Genomic DNA, 19,610 nt, shown 5'->3' with positions numbered 1-19,610 from the left:
AAATACATCCTCAATCATATTGATATAATCCTATATATATATATATATATATATATATATATATATATATAATATTGTTTTTTGATATCATTTTTATTTATTTATGTTTGATAAAGTGTTCATTGAAGATTTTTGTATTGATTCATGGAACATACATTTTTAGGGTTTTATTTGAGAAACGATTGCCCTCTCTCTCTGTCTTTCTCTCCAGTTTGAGTTCTTCTATTCACTCTCTAGTATTTGTGCTTGATTATTTCTTTCTTTCTTTCTTTCTCAATGCAAATCCAGCATCTGTGGCCATATTCATGGAGAGAACCAGTTAATCCATACACAAGCCTTGTCATTACACACGTCTGGGGACGATTTAGAATGTTCAATTAACCTAACCTGCATGTCTTTGAGCTGTGGGAGGAAACCGGAGCACCCAGCGTTAATCCACGCAAACACAGGGAGAACATGCAAACTCCACAGAAAGGTTCCTTTCTGTGAGACAACAGTGCTAACCACTGAGCCACTGTGCTGCCCTCTCGCTTGTATTTATGAAAGAGGGAGAGCGAGAAGAGAGGCAACAGCAATCAAGCCAAACATCTTTTCCGTTCCTTGCTAAATCACACCATATCCTTCCCTCTCACACCTCCTCTCTCTTCTTCACTCAGCTCTTTATTAAAGCCACCCTCCATCCCTCTCTCCTCCATCAGAGACCCAGCAGGCTACCTCCCATCACTTATCACTCTTCTGGGTTCACTCTCCCTTTCTCCATTTCCCTTAAATCACACCCTCTCTGTCAGTCTAGTCATCCTTCCTGCATCCTGACTACCTAGTCCTATCTTCTGAAAAAAGTAGCAGCCAAATGGAAAACTGTGTGCATGCTAATGTCATTCATCCCAGTCCATATTCACTCTCATTTTCTTTGACTCGCATTCTCTCCCCTCTCTCTGTCTTCTCGGAAAGAAGTAAATATTCTAAGCATGACCCTTACTTGTAAATTGTGTTGGTTCAAGGCTGCATGTAATTAGTCAGGTCTGATTGAACAGTAGGTGTGCATGTGGGTGTAGCGAAGAGCCTTTCACACACACACACACACACAAATGCAGCCGGACATTCATGTGCTTTTCCATGATTACATCTCTTTCCTCAAGCCCCCACTAAATAGCATGTTTGTAGTCATTATTTCTCTCCTCTCAGCCTTATTATAACTCTCTTACTTCCTCCCTGTTCTCTTATCTACTGGCTTTTCTGTAGTACCGAGTTACCTGCTGGTGCACCTTTGTCTTTTCACACCTGTCCGTTAGTGCCTGTCAGTCTGTCCATCTGAGAGCTCTGGTTTCTAAAGCATCGCTGTGACAGCTGCAGCAGTCAAGGGTCCTGTGGGTGAAGAGTATGGTGTTGGAACACTGAGATAAGTGATTGACATTCATGCCTCATTTTCTAGCGGTCAGGTTCAGTGCCAGCCACTCGCTCTTGGCCTGGCACTCAGGAGTAAAAAAAAAATTAATTTGCTCACCACTCACTCACACTGCCCGCTATCAGCGGAGACATGGAGGACGGCCGAGTAAAAAAAAAAAAAAAAAAAAGTGTTTTTTTTAATGTATATTTTGAATGTCTTGTTTTCATGAACATGATTTTTGACTTGGATTTTGAAGGGTCTGTAATTTTTAAGGTAGGATTATTTTAACGCATAGACACAGAATACCAACCAAAAAAATTCTGAAAAAACATATAATATAAAGGTTAGAAATTGATTTGCATTTTAGTGAGTGAAATAAATGTTTGATCCCGAAGCAAAACATGATTTAGTACTACCCTTGATGTCAAGGCAAGGTAAGATGTTCCTTGTAGTTGGTCACCACGTTTGCACACATCCACTTCTCTTTACAGAAAGAGTGAATGCATATATTAGTCATTTTAACTGAACTTAGGACTGGTGGTGGTGTTTAAGATATTGTTGGTCATTCAGTGTTTCTAAAAGGGGGAGGGGAGGAACCAAAAATATAATTAAATAATAATAATAATACTTTGAATTCTACTACCGTATTTTTCGGACTATAAGTTGCACCTGAGTATAAGTCGCATCAGTCCAAAAATACATCATGATAAGGAAAAAAACATATATAAGTCGCACTGGACTATAAGTCGCATTTATTTAGAACCAAGAGAAAACATTACTGTCTACAGCCACGAGAGGGCGCTGTCCTGTAGTCTAGACTACAGGAGCGCTGAGCAGCATAGAGCGCCGTCTCGCGGTTGTAGACGGTAATGTTTTCTCTTTCATGTCAAATTAATTTTGATAAATAAGTTGCACCTGACTATAAGTCGCAGGACCAGCCAAACTATGAAAAAAGTGTGACTTATAGTCATATAAGGTACTAAGAACAATATAAAACTTACAAAGGATTAATGAGCTGCTGGATTCATGAATATTAATCAAAATGTGTGCGTTCGCTTGAATTGATTTGCTGAAATCAAAACAGGGACTATAATAGGTGAGCGCCAGCCAATAAGAGCCCAGTAGTTCTTAAAACCTAAAGAATTCCAAAGGAACTATTTATTTTGACAGGAAAATGCGACAAAAAATATAGTTTACATGTAATGCGTCAATTTAGCATGGTAGATTCTCTAGCTCTCGCAGTCTCTCTTTGCGTGTATGTGAGACAAATCAACGGCGGTCGTGCACATTCACACTAGAGTTTGCAGTAAATCATATACAGTACCCACACTTGTGCACAAGACTGTCCCAGGTCTTAAAAAGGTCACAGAAACCCTTCCTAATGCAAGTTAAATATTAAAATAGTAGGTTTAATAGGTTTTTTTTTTTTTTTTTTTTTTAACAAAGTGTTGTACATTTTATTGGTGCAGAGATGAGTAGTAGTGATATTTATTTTGTACAACTTTTGCAACTGAATTTTATCACATAATTAGAAGCACCAAACATTAAGTTAATAGGGGATACTGAACAGAAATTTAGAAGTTGATTTCAAAATGCAAATAACTAAAATATAAAATATAGCTATGTAAATACTTGCATTTTTACAACACTTTAAGTGTATCCCTTCAAGTAATGAAAAGTTAGACGCACACTTGTGGTTAGTGGTTGAATGGATCGTGGATGATCCATGAACAGTTCAGCACATATATGCTCTGTGTATTAATTGCTAAATTTAACCACAATATAGTGTTATTTATTTATTTACCATGACACTAGATAATATTATTAAAGATAAAAACTGAAATATGCTGTTTATATAAATATTCAGTACCTGGGTTGTAGAAGCTCTTCAGTTACACAGATGAAATACAGTTGCTCAAATAAGGACAAGATTGCTTTATAATTGGTCTCTACCTGTGAATCATTAAAATTGCAATGCGCAAATTCATGATCAAAAACTCCCAGTTATGGGAGCATTATTCAGTCTGTGAATTAAATTATACAGGGGGAAATAATGACTAAAGAGCATATGTAAAACAAATGCATAAATTGTCAAAAGAGGACAATGCAATTGAAAATAATGTCAGTGTTTGGTTGTCCCTGTGGGCATTGTTGGTTGAGGAGGTGGAAGCTACATCAAACCAGGCAAGCACTGTCTAGACATTGTTCTTCCACCAAATTTTCTGCACAAGCAAGCAGGAGACTTGTGATGGAAGCTACAGAGAGGCAAGCAAACACTTTGAAGGGGCTACAGGGTTCTGGAGCTGAAGGTGCACCCAACAACATATCAAGAGCCCTGGACAACACTGTCCCATACAGGAGTGTGACACAAAAGAGGACAGTGTTCAAAAAGAACCATGTCGCAGCACTTCTGGAGTTTGCCAAAAGGCTTGACACACGGCACTGTTGCTCATAGGGGGAATGTGGAAAAGATTTCCTAGTCAGATGAGACTAACAGAGAACCATTTTTAGCTTTAAAGTGACATGTATACCAGTGTTAACTTTTGACAGAATTTTTTTTATTTAGTTTTATAGTCATAGTATTTTGACTAAAATGCAGTTTAGTTTTAGTTATATTTTAGTCATCTATTTTTAGTCGATAAGTGAATTTAGACAGCTAAAATTGAAATGACAAACTCTCAAAAAGGCTTTTTTTTTTCTGAAAGTGTTATGCATTAATTAAAATTATAAATAATAAATGTTAAAATTAAATAAAACCACTTCTCATAAAGAACAAGAACATGATCTTCTTTTTAATGAAATACCAATGGTTTTACAGGCTAATTATGCATTCAACAACTTGTTTTCCATATTCTCCATTCTTTCAAGCAGACATATTTATTTCTGTAAATAAATGTAGGTTAATCTTTAGGGATACAAAATTTTTTCAATCAAGAGCAGTGAGTGATTTTTTTTAATTCTCTCTTAGTTCTCTCTTGCATTGTCAGATTTATCCAAATTTATCCTCATACTGACATTTTTTTTTTTTACATTTTATGCGAGGTGCAGCATATGTGTTCATATTTACACATCTAACCTTTCTAACCATGCAGCAGATTTCGTTCTGAATGAATCTCTTCCCAAATTCTCCCTCCCTAGCATTTTTGTCTCGTTTTTATTCGTTGGCAGAAACGGCAATAGATTTACGTCATAGTTTTTTTCATTCGAAAAGAGTTTGTTCATTATCGTCCTCTTGTCGTTGTTGAAAAAATGTTGTTAATTAATATTATGAAAAAATTATTTGTCAACAAAATTAACACTGATATACCACAGATTTAGCATTGGCCTGGTATATGCTGTTATAAAAGGAAGAATGGCTGATGCAAAATAAAGGAAAAGTTTGCAAAATTATGTTTCAGTTTGCAAAAAAGGGAGTCTTTCGACAAAGGTGTGTTTTTTTTTTTTTTTTTTTTTACCAAAACAAAGGTCCCAGATACAAGCCCAGAAGAATGTTTAAAAGCATGAAATGTCCTAAAATGGCCTTGGCAACTGAGAATAGGTGGCACTGTTTGACAGGTTCAGGCCGTTTAGGTGTCATCTTACTTACTTTAACAGCCTGGAGCAAATCTGCCTGGAAGAATGGATAAAATGATGCCAGAACCACAGTGAAGCCAGTATATACTCGAGGGAAAAGTCTTGGCTGTCAAAACAATATTATTATTAATGTATTTAGGGCAAAAATATATTTGCTTAAAGCATATTTTAATATGGAAATTAGGTTTCAATCCTTTGAAAATGTTCTTCATAATATCAAAAGAAGGACTTTTTTTAATTTGTTAAAATATAATATATTACATTTAGCAATGCACTGAATTTCTGTGGGAGAGTGTGATGATAAGTGGTTGGTCTATCATACACACACTTTATCACAGACTCACACTCTTCGTCTAATTGAAGCTTGGCTAGTAAAGGTCAACAGTTCTGTGCTTTCTCTTCCCTGATAGTTTTCATTGTTGGTCGGCTGAACTACTGACAACACTCTGTACAAAAGAGCTATACCTTCTCCTCGATTCACTTTCTCTCGCTTCCACGCACGCTCTCTATTTCTCCATCCCTCTCTTACTCAGACAATAGTTGCTGATTGAAAATGGCCTCACTATATTATCTGAGCATATGACTGAGTCTGCCTGGCTTTTTACAGAGAGCAATGCACCCGTGACAATGGCACAGTCCCACAGATGCTTCAGACAGTCGATTTTATAAAGCCTCTATAATTGTGTTTTCTTTTATATTTTTTTATTTTACTGTAGATAAATGCTGAATTACAGATGAAACAGATTTGTTCTATTGAGTGATAATAGCAAAAAAGGAGGAAACATTATCTTACATTCAACTACTTTTTTTCATATATACTGAATTTGTCATACCAAAAGAATGATTTTCTTTACATATTATATATATATTAGTAAATCAAATTATAAATTGTACATGATCAAATAATTTAATTGAAATGTGTATATATTAGGGGTGCTCAGATCACGATCGGCCGATCGTTATGCGCATCTCGTCAGTAAAGCCAGTTCTCTAATCAGCGGTTAATTCCATCAGGTGCGTGATTTCACATAGAGCAGCTGTTACTACGCAGAGCCGTTGTTAATAGAGAAGATGTGCCAAAAAACGCTGAAAATGAAGTGGATTTGCGCATCTTCTCTATTAACAACGGCGATATAATATATATATATATATATATATATATATATATATATATATATATATATATATATATAAATAATTTAGCCATTATTGTATTTTTGCCATATTTTATAATATGCAAGGATAATTTAATTATAATCTATGTATTTCTTTTTTATTGTGATTTGTATTTGCCATTTCTATAATATACTGTATATTTAGTGCTGAGCAATGAATAATCGCGATTCATCGCATCCAAAATAAAATAAAAATTGTTTATGTAATGTGTGTGTACTGTGTATATTTATTATTTATATAGAAAGGCACATATATATTTACATGTATATATTTATATGCATATAATTTACATTATATAAATATATAGAGCATATTTTTCTTAAATATATTCATGCGTGTATTTGTATGCATAATAAATGTATACAGTGCACACACATTATGTACACAAAAACTTTTATTTTGAATGCGATATACATGCAGCATACACGCTCACATGCTTTTTGATTTGTGTTGTGTTGTGCGCGTGTGTGCCCGTGTCAGTGTAAAGATTAATATTTTGAGGTTACAGAGTCAAGGCCCTTAACGCTTACCCACGCTTACACATCCACAGGTTCAACACACAACAGACATCCTCTCACACAAGCCTTTTTCTCCAAACCTGCTGAAATGCACGCTTTCCTGCCAAGCTGATTCATTCTCTGTCACTGGAAGTGTGTGTAAAGTGTTGGGTAAGCAGCGGTGCGAGCACATGCGTGATGTGTTTGTGACCGTGAGCGATATAGTGTGGTGTTTCTCCTGCATGCCGCGGGTCCCACAGGCCTCCTCTTGTCTCTGGAGTCCCTCTGTGTGAAAGCCAGTGGCCTGAGGTTAACTGCCTGCACCACTCAGCTGTTTTTACGATCGGCCCTCCAAACGCTACAAAACATCCGTGGATTTGTGTAGAGGTGCAGAGGAGATGTATAGAGGAGTTTAAGAGCCTGTCTGCCTCTCAAATTGTCCGAGTCGACGCTGTGATATACTGTCCACAGAAGGCCGCTTTAATGGGGCTTTTTTTCTCTCAGAATTCCTGCAGAGATCCTTAAGGCCGGTTTTAGTGATACTATGAAATGGCCCTCCGCATCCTAATGTTTTTCTCTTCTTTCTTCCTCTCCTGTAGAGAACGATGAGACCGGTGTGATGGATTGTCTACTGGAGGCGCTGCAGTCTGGAGCTGCTTTCAGAGACCGCAGGAAAAGAGCACCCAGACCCAGAGGTGAGTCTCCTCACACTCCTCCACTCACATCCTTCATCTGGTGAATCTCTTCTTCTTTCTTTCTTTGAATGTTGATTCAGAAGTTTTATTTATTCCATATCTCTTCTAGTTTTAGTCTCTTCTGTATAGACTGTTTGTTGTTTTATTAGTTAAGTAGCTATGTGATAAGTGTGGTAATGTACAGTAAGCCAAACATCATCACACAATAAACTCCTAGTATCCCGAAAAAGAGTGGAGAGATAACTGTGTGTATTCCCTTATATATAGTAGCAGCCTAAAGCACCCAGTGGTTGAGAGTCTCTTTCTCCTGCGCAGTGAGGGGTGAGATAAGCTAGAGTGTGTCTTCTGTGTTCTTCATGTTGTGTGTCCTCCCCAGCTGAGAGGCTCAGCTTTGTTGACTGCAGACAGCTACAGACAGATGATGGGTGGCATATATCAGTATAGCCTGACCAAAAAACTATTTTATTTTCCTTTCAAAAGTCTGGGTTATTTTTGTGTCTTTTAATATGGTGTAAGTCAAATTTCTTCCTGCGATGACAAAGCAGAATTTTCAGCAGCCATTGCTCTAGTCTTCAGTGTCATGTGATACTTTAGAAATCATTATAAGATGCTGATTTGGTGCTGAAGTAACATTTAGTACTATTATCAGTGTTGAAAACAGTTGTGCTACTTAATATTTTGTTGGAAACCATTTTTTTGCTCTCTTTAGGATTCTTTGATGAATAGAAAGTTCAATTTTTTTTTGTAAAATTAAAGTTTCTTTACTGTTACATTTAATGCATCCTTGCTGAATAAAAATATCAATTCCTTATATAAGTAACCTCCTTATCCCACACTTTTAAACAAAATGATGTATATACTATCTAATTTATATCTTCAATCGTACAGATTCTTTAGGATTTAGGATTAAACCATCATAAACCATTGTCCTGAACAGGTAAACTGCCTGCTGTTCTTCAGAAAAATCCTTCAAGTCCCACAAATTCTTTGGTTTTCTAGCATGCGTATTTGAACCCTTTCCAACAATGACTGTATGATTTTGAGATCCATCTTTTCAAGGACAACTAAGGGACTCAGTACGCAAATATTATAAAATGTTAAAATGCTCATTGATGCTCCAGAAGGAAACATGAAGAATTTGTGGGCCCTATATTTTTTGAAGAACAGTGAGCAATTTAACTGTTCAGGACAAACAAGGGACTCATGAACAAATATAGCGTATATAAACTTTTGAACTGTTTTTTTTTTTTTTTTTTACTATGTCAGCATATTTTATGTGAAATCTTATTCAGGTCATTACGGAATATAGAAAAAGCATTTTTGTATGATCCCTCTTGTTTTGGTAAAATTTGCAGCTTCTGCAAAGTGTATGTAAACTTTTGACCACTATATAGTATATTGTTCTGTAAATGCACAATTTCCAGTCTGTAGCTCCTTTTAAAAACAATTCTTCTAAAGAAATCAGTACTGAATCAGCCCCCTACTTTGAACACACTTCCTCTGGCATTACATGAGCCAGTGGAGTGTAATGCAGCTGACCACCTTCCATAGAAATCAGGAGAGCCCAACAAACTGACTGGCCAAATCAGAAAAAACTGGTGAACACTTCAAGTAATCTGAACTTTTTTTTTTTTTTGAAAGCATGTCACATCTTTCATTACTCTAGGAAGTAAAGATCTAATGTATGGAGACCGCAGGTGTATTTATTTGTGAGAGCAACTCTCACTGTCTTGTCCCATGTCCTGATTTCCACAGATGAACCAACACAAGTGCTCAATCCGAGTCCACAAAGACCTGTTCTGAAAGACTGCAGCCACGGTAAAATCAAGAGTTAAAAAAGAGAGAGAAATATAGCATTTCTCTCCACTATTTACTTTCCTTTTCTCTCTCTTCGCCATTAACTGCGCTATCATTGCTCACTAACTCTAATCTACCAGTTCAGTATCCTGAATGTCTTAATGTCTTTGTTTGTCTGTGTTGCCCTGTCTGAATCATGTGTCACTCTTTTTATTGATTTTTTTTTTTTTTTACTTGCGTATAGACACTAATGGTCAATAGTAGGTCCATATAGGGCCAATTACTTATTTGAATGGCTCATAACAGTCCCTCAAGGCCTCTCCTATCAAAAAGGAACTGCTTCTTAAGCTGCTGGTCATAAACACGACAAGTGTTATAATGTGATATGGGTTCACCAAACATTTCAGACTGCTTCTGATCGCAGATATTCCTTTTCCACTGAAACAATGTTGGTGTTGATGCTCGGCTTGCAAATATTGTGGGTTGGTATGTCTCCATTGCTTCGACAGGCAAACAATGATTAAACTGGCTGTTATTTTATAAGCTGCCCACAAACAAATATTGCATCATGGTGAAATGGTGCAGCAGTGAAAATACAGATTTGGTTTAGCTAATATATTTCTGGCCACTGATGTTTTAACAGTTCCTGGTTCAAGACCTGATATTCTGATCAGTGTGGAACCATTCATTTATTTATTCATTTTATTGCTTTTTTAAATGTAAATGCACATAATGTAATGGTCTCCGGCTGTTGCAACACCATCATCTCTACATTGTTGGTGGAAAAGGGGTAAGAAAAAATTATTCCTAAAGTTTCCATATATGAGTGTCTTATTTTCTCTTGTGTCCTTCTTATTGCATGAATCAGTATTTTCTGTCTGCTTGCACGTACATTGAGTTCTGTCTCATTTCAGTCAAGCGTGCTGCTTACAGCTCACAGCTCATGTCTGGTTTTCATTGGACAGTTGATGTAAGTGTCAGAGTCAGCAGGGTTATAATCAATGTCATGCGCTCGCTTTAGCTGCCGTTACCGCCAGGTGTTAATGTGTCATACAGAAACTCGCTGAGAGCCGAAAATGCCACATTTCCAGCCAAACTGAATGGCCGGAAAAAGTGGGAACGCTTTTTTTGCTGAAAAAGCTTTTCTGCTATTGTCTGTTGACATACAGTAGCCATCTTAAAATTGCAACATGTTATGCTCTGATGAGTTATTCCTTTTGACATTACAAGCATTAATGTAACAATCCAGTTTTTCTGTAATAAATGGTATCTGCGTTCATCAGCTGATGTGTAGTGGGAATCAGAAAAGCTTGTAGCAAACTTTCATCTGTACTTGTTTTGTGTTCCTATCCTCTTAAAACAATAAAGGTTCCAAAAGGGGGCTTTCACAGCAGTGCCATAGAAGAACCATTTTGGGTTCTAAAAAAAAAAACACACAATCCACTAGAAAGAGTCTTTTATGCAGTGAAAAGGTGCCATAGATGTTGAAGGTTTATGTCTGCTTCACCTTTATGCCTGTTCCACCTCCCAGATCTTCAGTTTGCCATTGTTACATACAGTAGTGATCATTCTATTATGCAACAGCAACAGAAAACAAACAGATGTGACTGTCTTGTCGAAGGTTAATTCATAATCATTATCGAGGCACTTAAAAAATTAAGCTGTAACCCCATTAGCAGTTATTGGTTTTAATAGGAGTCCCTGCAAGCATACAGGAATACAATTACTCCTAGATCTCCTCCCACACCCACCCAGAGCACTGATAAAGTCTGCTCTCGCTCCCACTAGTGTTCTCTTATGACTTATCTCAAATTAGATTGTGCGCAGAAAAGAGAGAGTGAATAGACAGATAGAAAGATGTGTGCATATGCGCGATCCATCATAAGAAAGACTGCCGCAGCTCACATTAACTCCCCTCATACGTCTCGCAGCAAAAAGTAATGAAGGACACAGGGCATTCTGGGATATCAAGTGTGGCGCCCTCCCCTTCCATGGTCCTTTGAGGCATTGGAAGGCATGTGGGAGTCTGGCTACGGGGCAGGGCACTGTTGCCCTTGTCCCTGTGTTTTATTCCAGGCTAGGATGACTAATGGAGCCCCAGGCTTGTGTATGTTCATGTAGGCCTCTGCAGTTCAGCAAGCCCCTCTGTTGGCCAGGCTAATTAGTTCTCATTTCACACCAGACTTCAGTCCCATTCATCTTCATTGCGGCTGTGCCATCTGCTTTTTAAATAAAACTCTAAAGTGTCTCGTGTTACACACACTTTGTCCTCTTGGTGCCTCCCAGTCTAAATGTAATGCTTTACATTTACTGAGGTGGGTGATGAGCTTGTCTGTCTCTGGAAAGTTCTGTCATGTAGGAGATATTGTGTTTGTGAAGGACCCTTTATTTATTTATATATTCAGACTTACAGTGAACCTGAAAACAGCCTTTGCAAAGCATTTTGGTTTCACATTTCTTGATATTCCAAAAAAGAAAAAGGAAAAAAAAAAAAACCTAGAGCTTGATTTTGTTAATTGAAAACTAATTTGACAAGGGATGGATGGTATATCATATCAGTTATCAGACAATATTTTGTAGCTAGATTCAAGTGATTACTACGTTTTGAATATGGATATATTTTTCTTACAAAAATGGAACGATTCGCTGCAGGAGGCCTTTGGTAACCACCCAAAGCCCTGGGAAACACTTTTTTTTAATGGAAGCACTTTTTATTAAACTTCTCTTGGACCGATGCAGTGCAACTCCCACTGGCCTAAAACAATGACTGTAAAGCTAAGTTTGGCTATTTGTTAGTATAATTTTACACATAGCCTTGGTGACCTCGGCTGAAAGTCATTTCAGAGGCAGAGCAAGTTATATTTATTATTTAAAAATTCACACAAACATTTATATATTTATAATAATAAACACTGATTAATTATTCACAATAAGACCACAAAAGTGTTTTTAAGTAAACAAACAGGGTCCATTTTGACTTAATGTTGACTTTAGAGCTTATGATTTACACAGAATTTGTCTGTCTCTCAAGAGTGTTGTCAAATAGTAGACATTGTGTGGCAGCCTCATTTATTTATACAGTATAGGCAACCTTAACATCTGTGTATTGTTGAGTTGGTTCCCTTCTTTCATGGCAAGTGGATATAAATCTGAATTAGATATTCTGTCTCTCTGCAATATGTTTTTGACTGTTAGTTGATTGACAGTGTAATGAGTGCAGTGGGAAAAGACCAGTGGCTGAGCGACCAAACACATGCTGGAGTATGTCAGCCCCATCCCGGTCCCCTCTGCCACTGCACAGTGTAAATACCCCTCAGTAATTGATCTCCAGGGCTTTAGTGTTTCACACTCCAGCGGAGCAGCAAAGTGAATTAAAATCAGACACATCTGCAACAAGAGACACCGTAATTAGCCACAAAAAATAAACTGGTCAGGCTGGTGTGTGTAGCCATTAGAGTAGTGGGAAGAACATGGATATGTGTGTGTGTGTGTCTGAGTGTAAGCCAGTCAGAATTATCAGACACAGGCTGGTGCAATGAGACTTGAGATTGCATTTTCCTGCACGGCTTTTGGGAGATTCCCTTTACGCGGGCGGGCAGCAGCTTTAATAGTCTGAAATCGAGTAATCTATGGAGATTCGGGTCCCTAGACTTATTCTCTTGGCCGTCTGTTACTCTCTTGGACTCAGAGGTGTAAATGCTGAGGTCAGAACACACACTCATGGATCCTTACACTGCCTTTTTTGTGCACTACACACATTCAAAATGTGTACTGTGGTCAAGATTGAGGGGTAAAAGCTGTCAGACTCATTTTAGGAGCCTCTAAGGATTCTGTCGTCCCTCTCTCCCTCTTTCTCTCTCTTCATCTGAGCCTGAGGCAACACTTAAAGCCTTTAAGTATGACCTGAACCCTACATCCCTCCTAAGGATGAAGATAAAGATGCTTTATGACTTGAGTGACCAGGGTTAGAATAAGACTTTCGACAGAGAGAGGACGAGTGAATGAATTGAGGGAGCGGTCTGGCTCTAAAGGTGGCTTGGGCTTCAGAAATGATGGATTTATTTATTTTGACCACATGGAGCACTTTGAATTCACATCGAAATTGATTCAAGAAAAACAGTTGTAGCTTTTACAGGTAACACTTGCCTTGGCTTCATAGTTCAAGCATTTAATGTACCGATGAGTCAGGAGAGTACGGTAAAATGTGCCACTGATGTCTGGCATCTATTGAAAAGAGAATTTTCAATGTTATATTTAACCATGTTATGGACTACTTTGAAGAATATGTGGATGACTTTGAAGCAACCAGTGTAGCTTACACCAAGCATCTGAACCATATTGAAATAAATTTGGAGAGTGCATTGTTATCGTTATTTTTAAAAATATTAGTTATGTGATGTGAATCTCTCAATTGCAGGTAGGGCCTTTTTAAAAAAAATATAAGGTCACTAGATGAAGGGAGATAGCACGTCTTGCACCACTCTCTTTTATGTCAGAAAAGGCACCAATACTTGTGTCACCCTGCTGCCTTAGATGCTGCTAGAAAACCCTGCTTTTTCTATGCTATTAGGTCCATGCTGTGCCTACTGATTAATATTCCACCCAACAATGATCATGTAACATATTTCTGAATTGGAGCCTGAAATTGATTTTATAGCTGGCTGGGAAAGGTCACTCTGCACTTGGTAAATTAAACCAATGAAAGGTTTGCAGTTAGAGGAGTTTGCACCACTGCTAAAGGTTTTATGAGCACGTTTGATGGACAAGATTGATTTTATGCATAATTCTGGACCCGATCTGTTAATTAGGAAACACTCACAATGGACCTTTGAATTGTTGAAAAATAATGCACATCTGTGGTGGTCATGTAGATATAACGCAAAGTACATATAGTTTACCGTAGATCCAGGATATGTGTTTGGATTTTTGTTTTTTTAATCTGAGTGTGATTGTTCCCGGTGCTCCCCGTAACATTGGTCTGGTTTTATGCTAACTTGATTCTATCGAACTCTGGTGCATTTGTGCACTAATCTTACCTCAAACTCTTTTGAGAAGACAGCTGATTGCGAGCCATTCATTTGGCACTCTGATTTTCCTCACTATGGACAGTTATCCAATGTACAGTAAATCATTACCACCGTCATCATCACTTATGTGTTTTGTTTAACTAATGATGTTGTCATTGGCTAAAATGCATGTGCAGGTTACTTTACTTCATGAACCGTGCCTTGTTCCGAAATGAAATGAGCAAAAGCAGCCATAAAGTCAATCACGTTTCCATCTATTGCTGGAACTGAGAAAAAAGAGAAACCCCACCATTCATTCATTAATGTTAGTATTTATTTATTTGCAAATAAAATTTGGAAAAAGCACATGGTAAAACATGGAATCTGAGTTAAGAATTCACCAGTGTCATGGTTTAAATCGAATGTAGTCTAATGATTTGGACAGTCAAACACTTATAAACGGCTTTAGTAAAAAGAATGTAAATTACAGTACACCCCTTAAAATCCAATTATACCCCCCATTATGAATCTTTCAGCACACGCACACAAAATAAATGTCTCAAATCATTTTATTTTAGGTAATATGTCTATTATGAAATCCTTTTTATAGCATCAAATGGCTTATGCTCTCAGTCAGGCTGTTCTGGAGAGCCACACTGCTGATGTGGAGAAAATTTGCTTCAGGCTAGAGGTTTAGTGATATATTCTCTCTCTCTCTCTCTCTCTCTCTCTCTCTCTCTCATTTCTGCCTCATCCCATCTCTCAGGCCTGAGAGCCTTCAGGGGAGGAGAGAAATAAAGTGTACGGGTTGAAAATGGAGATAATATACAAACTTATCCCAGTCCGTTCTGGATTTGAGGCATTCATCACCGCCCAATACAATGCGCTCGCACTTGTTCAGAGAGCCTGCAAGCTGTTGCAGCACTTGCAAAATAGATGATGTGAGATATAGTCTCAAGGCAGTTAGTAAACAGTACATACATTAAGAAATTTAAGCCCTATGAGCTCTTTTAATCATCTGCTCACTACCAGGACTCATACTCCGCCCATTTTGTATCTAGCATCCCAAAAAGTCTCATTACTTTGCTATCGAACACAAGCATTGTTGCGAAAGTACATCAATTCGAAGCTCTTTTTTCACACCTCCTGATTTCTTAAATGGATTTATCAAGATGAATCAGGCCCGTGCAGCACGTACAAATGCAGGATTTTATTTAAAACCTCCATCAAAGCAGTGAAGTGCACCATAGCGCACTCATTTTTCCTTCTCTCTCATACTGATGTGACAGAACCAAAGAAGGGAGAAGGAAAAGCAATATTTAATCAGCACGTCTGAGAGCAACTTGCGTTCTTCTCTTTCTACTCTAATTGATGCCTCGTGTCATTGTTCTAAAAGTTGGACTGTCAGAACTCTTGATTTATCTGTGTTTTAGAGCCATACATCATCTGCACCTCACATACGGGGCCTCTGCGTTTCATTAGAGTGAAAGATTAATTCAGAAAGAGTCTGTTCAGGAACATTGACTGAACACACGCACCGCTCCTCTTCCGCTACTTTTCGCGTGGCAAAATATACAGTGTTTTGGCATCTCACAAATAGCGAAAATGTCATACAGAGCGAGATCAAATCTCATCCCATTTAACTCCTCTGGGCTGGACAAACACAGCGTGTCCTCTGTCAGCTCTCTCTCTCTCTTTCTCTCAACCCTCATCCATCTCTCCAGGGCTGTTGTGCTGCTTTCTGAACACTAGCTGCATCTCTCAGCACTTCCTGTAAATCAAAGCCGTTCTCTCCTCACCAGGCTCGTACGGCACGTCTCTGTAAAGCGAGTTTGTACGCACCTTGCTGGCTGAAGATTTGTGTGTGTTTGTGAAGGAGAGTTTGCGAGCGAAGATAAAGTTTCTCAAACAAAAGAGGAGGGTATATGGAAGCTAGCAATGTGAAAGAGTGAACTGATGAATAATGGTGTTGAAATTCAGTGGTGTTTAAAATAACGGCTAATATGGCATTCAGTGCTGGGTAAACTTACAAATTATAATGCGTTTCTGCTTAATAAAACTAATGTATTCTGAGGACTTTTTAGATTACTTTTAGATTACTTGTTTTAAACATACCATTAAACATAGCATCTTGAAAATATATTCAATCAGTATATTCAATAAGCTATTTTTTGTGAATATAGTGAAAACTAATGACTATGACACACAGTAAGAATTTTAGAAAGGAAAATTGTAAAGAATTTTTTTAAAAAGAAAATTTCCTGCCTTTGCTAAGTAATATATAATCATGTCATCCATAAAAAGTTAACTGTAGTCTGAGTATGAGTATTTTAATATGTAATATACCCTAATTACAAGTAATTAATTTTTGGAATCTGATTACGTAATCCAAATGACATGTAATCATTTGATTGCATATTAAAACATTAGAGTCATGAACTCATTGGTGTATTTATTTGCAGAGTTGCATTTCAGGTGATTCATTAAAAACACAAATAGCACAGTAATTGCACTTTTAATGTCGCTGTGTTTGTATGATATTGACTTGCTGCATATAGCCATGCTTTTATGAGTATTTATGACTAATTCATTTAATTTTGGAGCGTATCAGATAATGCCTGTTTTCAAGCATGTGGAAAACACAGCTCGATTACATCTTCACATAAAGAGGGATTAGTAACAGTTCGGTCTATTTTTAAAACAAGTGAAGCATACGACAATGTCCTTGTGGAAGGATGTCTGTACATGTGTGTAAAATGTGGTGATAATTTCTGTAGGGAGTCAGATTCGCTCTTTGTAGTAGACGAGCTAGCTTGTTCCATTTTAGCTGGTTGTGATCATTTGCTCACCATTAATTCATTCCAAACCATTATGACTTTGCTTTCTTCGTCATAGCTCTTTTTCCATACAATGAAGGTGTGGGGGCAAGTGATCTGAAGCACCTCTGAAAGCACCATCAAATTCTAGACTACTTGTGTGATATATTCTGAAGTGTGAAAAGACTTACAACTATTGTCAGTGAATGGTGATAAATGTTATACTCTATTCCTAAAGCAGTGCTAATATAGGACTTCATATATATTTAATTTTGTTCATTTATTGTCCTTTTTGACTACTTACATGGTGCTTTTTCTTGTACCTTATAGAGTTTGAGCTTCATTATAGATCTGTCACACAACCCTATACACACAGTCCATTTTATTTTATGGAAAAGTGCAGCTTGGACATTTTGCAAACTCTCTCTTTTTGTGTTATGGGCTTGGAACAATAATTTTTGGGTGAACTTTTCTTTAAAGCCGTGTTTGACATTGGAGCATGCACTCTCTTTACCTCAGATTATTCCTCATGACAAACATCTGAAAGTATTGTTAGCAGGTGGTGCTAGAGCGCAAAGAGAGAGAGAGAGAGAGAGAGAGAGAGAAGGAAAGAGCCCTAATCAGCCCACTGACAGAGGGCAGACTGAGCTGGGGGTAGCTGGCTAATCTCTGATTACTCTCCTATCCTCCATACAAACCTTACAATGACTCCGCGTGTAATGCTGTAATGCAGGATGCACTGATAGGCCCTCCGCTGGAACCTCACGCTCCAACCGGGAAAGATGGATAGTGAGGACGGTACAGACATAGATAAGAAGGATAGATGGACATGGAGAATACTTGTTGAGGAAGGGGCGATGACTGCATCAGTTAGTGGGGGATGATGCTCAGACTGGTCAGTGGAGGAAAATGACTCCGATAGAGAAGGGGGTAGAGAGATTAGTCTGAAGAAAGGTGTATGTAGTACTAGTAGTGAGGAGGGAGTGGTGTTGTTATTGTATACCTAAAACTATTAGGTAAAAATTTTGAGATATTTCCATAGTGGAAAGAACTTGTAATATTTTTAAAGTTCCAAATGTTAGTCTGGAGGCCTGAATGGAAAAGAATAGACAAGTTTGGAAAGGTATATTGTGGTATATACAAGAGGATGCATGTAGATATGAGAGCTCCATTTGGTGATACATGGTGGACACAACAACCTTGTCAGAGCTCTGTCTCTCTCTCTTTCACATCACTGTTATTACTTTGAACAGATTGTACAGGAAGTCCAAATTTGGTGCGCAATCAAAATGCATAGACAAAAGGGAGAGAAGAAATAAAGGACCAAGGGGGAATGAATGCAGGTTTTTTTTTTTTTTTCAGTTAATTGAATTTTACACTCCCCTTATCTCACAGCAGCATGCAGACCAACCCCTCCCATAACCGCTCAACACAAGATATCTCTCTCCCTGCAATGGCGTGAGGGAGGGACGACTGGCACGTGCACATTAAACGGAACTCCACTCGCCTTATGCTCTCTAAATCACTCACATAGATCATCCAAATGACAGATAAGTTAGGAATTATGTGTAAGATTGCAGAGAGCAGGTGCTAAAAGTATTCAAAATGGTTTCGAAGCGCGGTCAGATTTGTTTAGGCAAATCAAACCCTGATTTGATCTGCTGAAGCGGTTGGGAAGGTACTAATCACGGCCCTTGTTTAATTATCCCCCTGCTTTCACTCTCTCGCTCACTCTTTTTCTCGTTCTTCCTCGGTAACAGAAGTGATTGATCTGAGGTGGGCTATGCAGAGCGGGCGCTCCGTCTGGCGCACGTCCCACCGTAATGCTAGGGTGGTTGCCATGGCAACAGAGTGGCTGAATGAGTGGATTGGTTGCGTGAAGAGACACATGTTGAATGCCGAACGAGGCTGTTTTGTGCCAGAGAGAGGAAGAAAAGAGGGTGTGGATCTTTGTGGATGGTTGTCGCCGTATGACCAGTGTTGGAGTGCGCCTGTTGAGCTTAAGCTCTGATAAAGCTATTAGGTGGTAAGCGTAGTAAAAATCCTCAATACGTTTTTATGACATAATGAAAGCTTGACTGGCATGTCATCTTCTCCAAATCCAGACCATGACAATCCGGATGGGAAGCTTTCAGTGGATCTGTGTCTCTGACTCGCACCTAGTTCCCAGCCTGACTTCTTCTTCCTCCCTTTCTATTGATCCGGTTCTGCTTCAGCAAAATTATTCTCAGGGCGTCTGGTGGGTGGTTAACCCCTCTGCGCTTGGCCGTGGGGCAAATGCACTCCCCTTCAATGGACCCCTATCCCATCGCCAACCCCTTTTTGTCGTCCCGGGGCTTAGTCCTAGTTGTGCTCCTCCAGAAGGGTTAGAATCATTAGGGCAGCGCGTGCTGTGATCCCCTCCCTCTAAGGTATAAATTAAGCAGCCCTGCCTCTCTGATCGGCTGCAGAAGGATCCCATCGGGGCCACTCAGCTGCTAGACTTCATTAACATCATCTCATCCAGCATCACGTATGGGACCCTTCAAGGCAAATCTGGAGCATGACCATAACACTCAGACTTCTGCTGCTGGAGTCACAGGTGGTTTTCACAGGTTTTATTGTCGATGTTGCAGCTCATTCTTGTGCCAAAGACCAATTTCCTGCATAGTTCACCATGTGTC

General features: G+C 38.5%; 1 protein-coding gene across 1 annotated transcript in view; it reads left to right on the top strand.

Annotated features, from left to right (window-relative positions):
* The window catches only part of LOC127968161 (protein diaphanous homolog 3-like), a 331,343-nt gene that overhangs the window by 268,140 nt on the left and 43,593 nt on the right, over positions 1 to 19,610 (top strand). Inside the window, exons 25-26 of the mRNA XM_052569110.1 lie at positions 7,233 to 7,328; positions 9,084 to 9,146. Coding sequence (XP_052425070.1) covers positions 7,233 to 7,328; positions 9,084 to 9,146 — 159 coding nt within the window. The remainder of the gene's footprint in view (positions 1 to 7,232; positions 7,329 to 9,083; positions 9,147 to 19,610) is intronic.

This window comes from Carassius gibelio, chromosome B11, assembly GCF_023724105.1.
Source record: "Carassius gibelio isolate Cgi1373 ecotype wild population from Czech Republic chromosome B11, carGib1.2-hapl.c, whole genome shotgun sequence".
NCBI classification, from domain to species: domain Eukaryota; kingdom Metazoa; phylum Chordata; class Actinopteri; order Cypriniformes; family Cyprinidae; genus Carassius; species Carassius gibelio.
The sequence above is the reverse complement of the archived record's forward strand: the minus strand, read 5'-3'. Positions and strand labels throughout refer to the sequence as shown.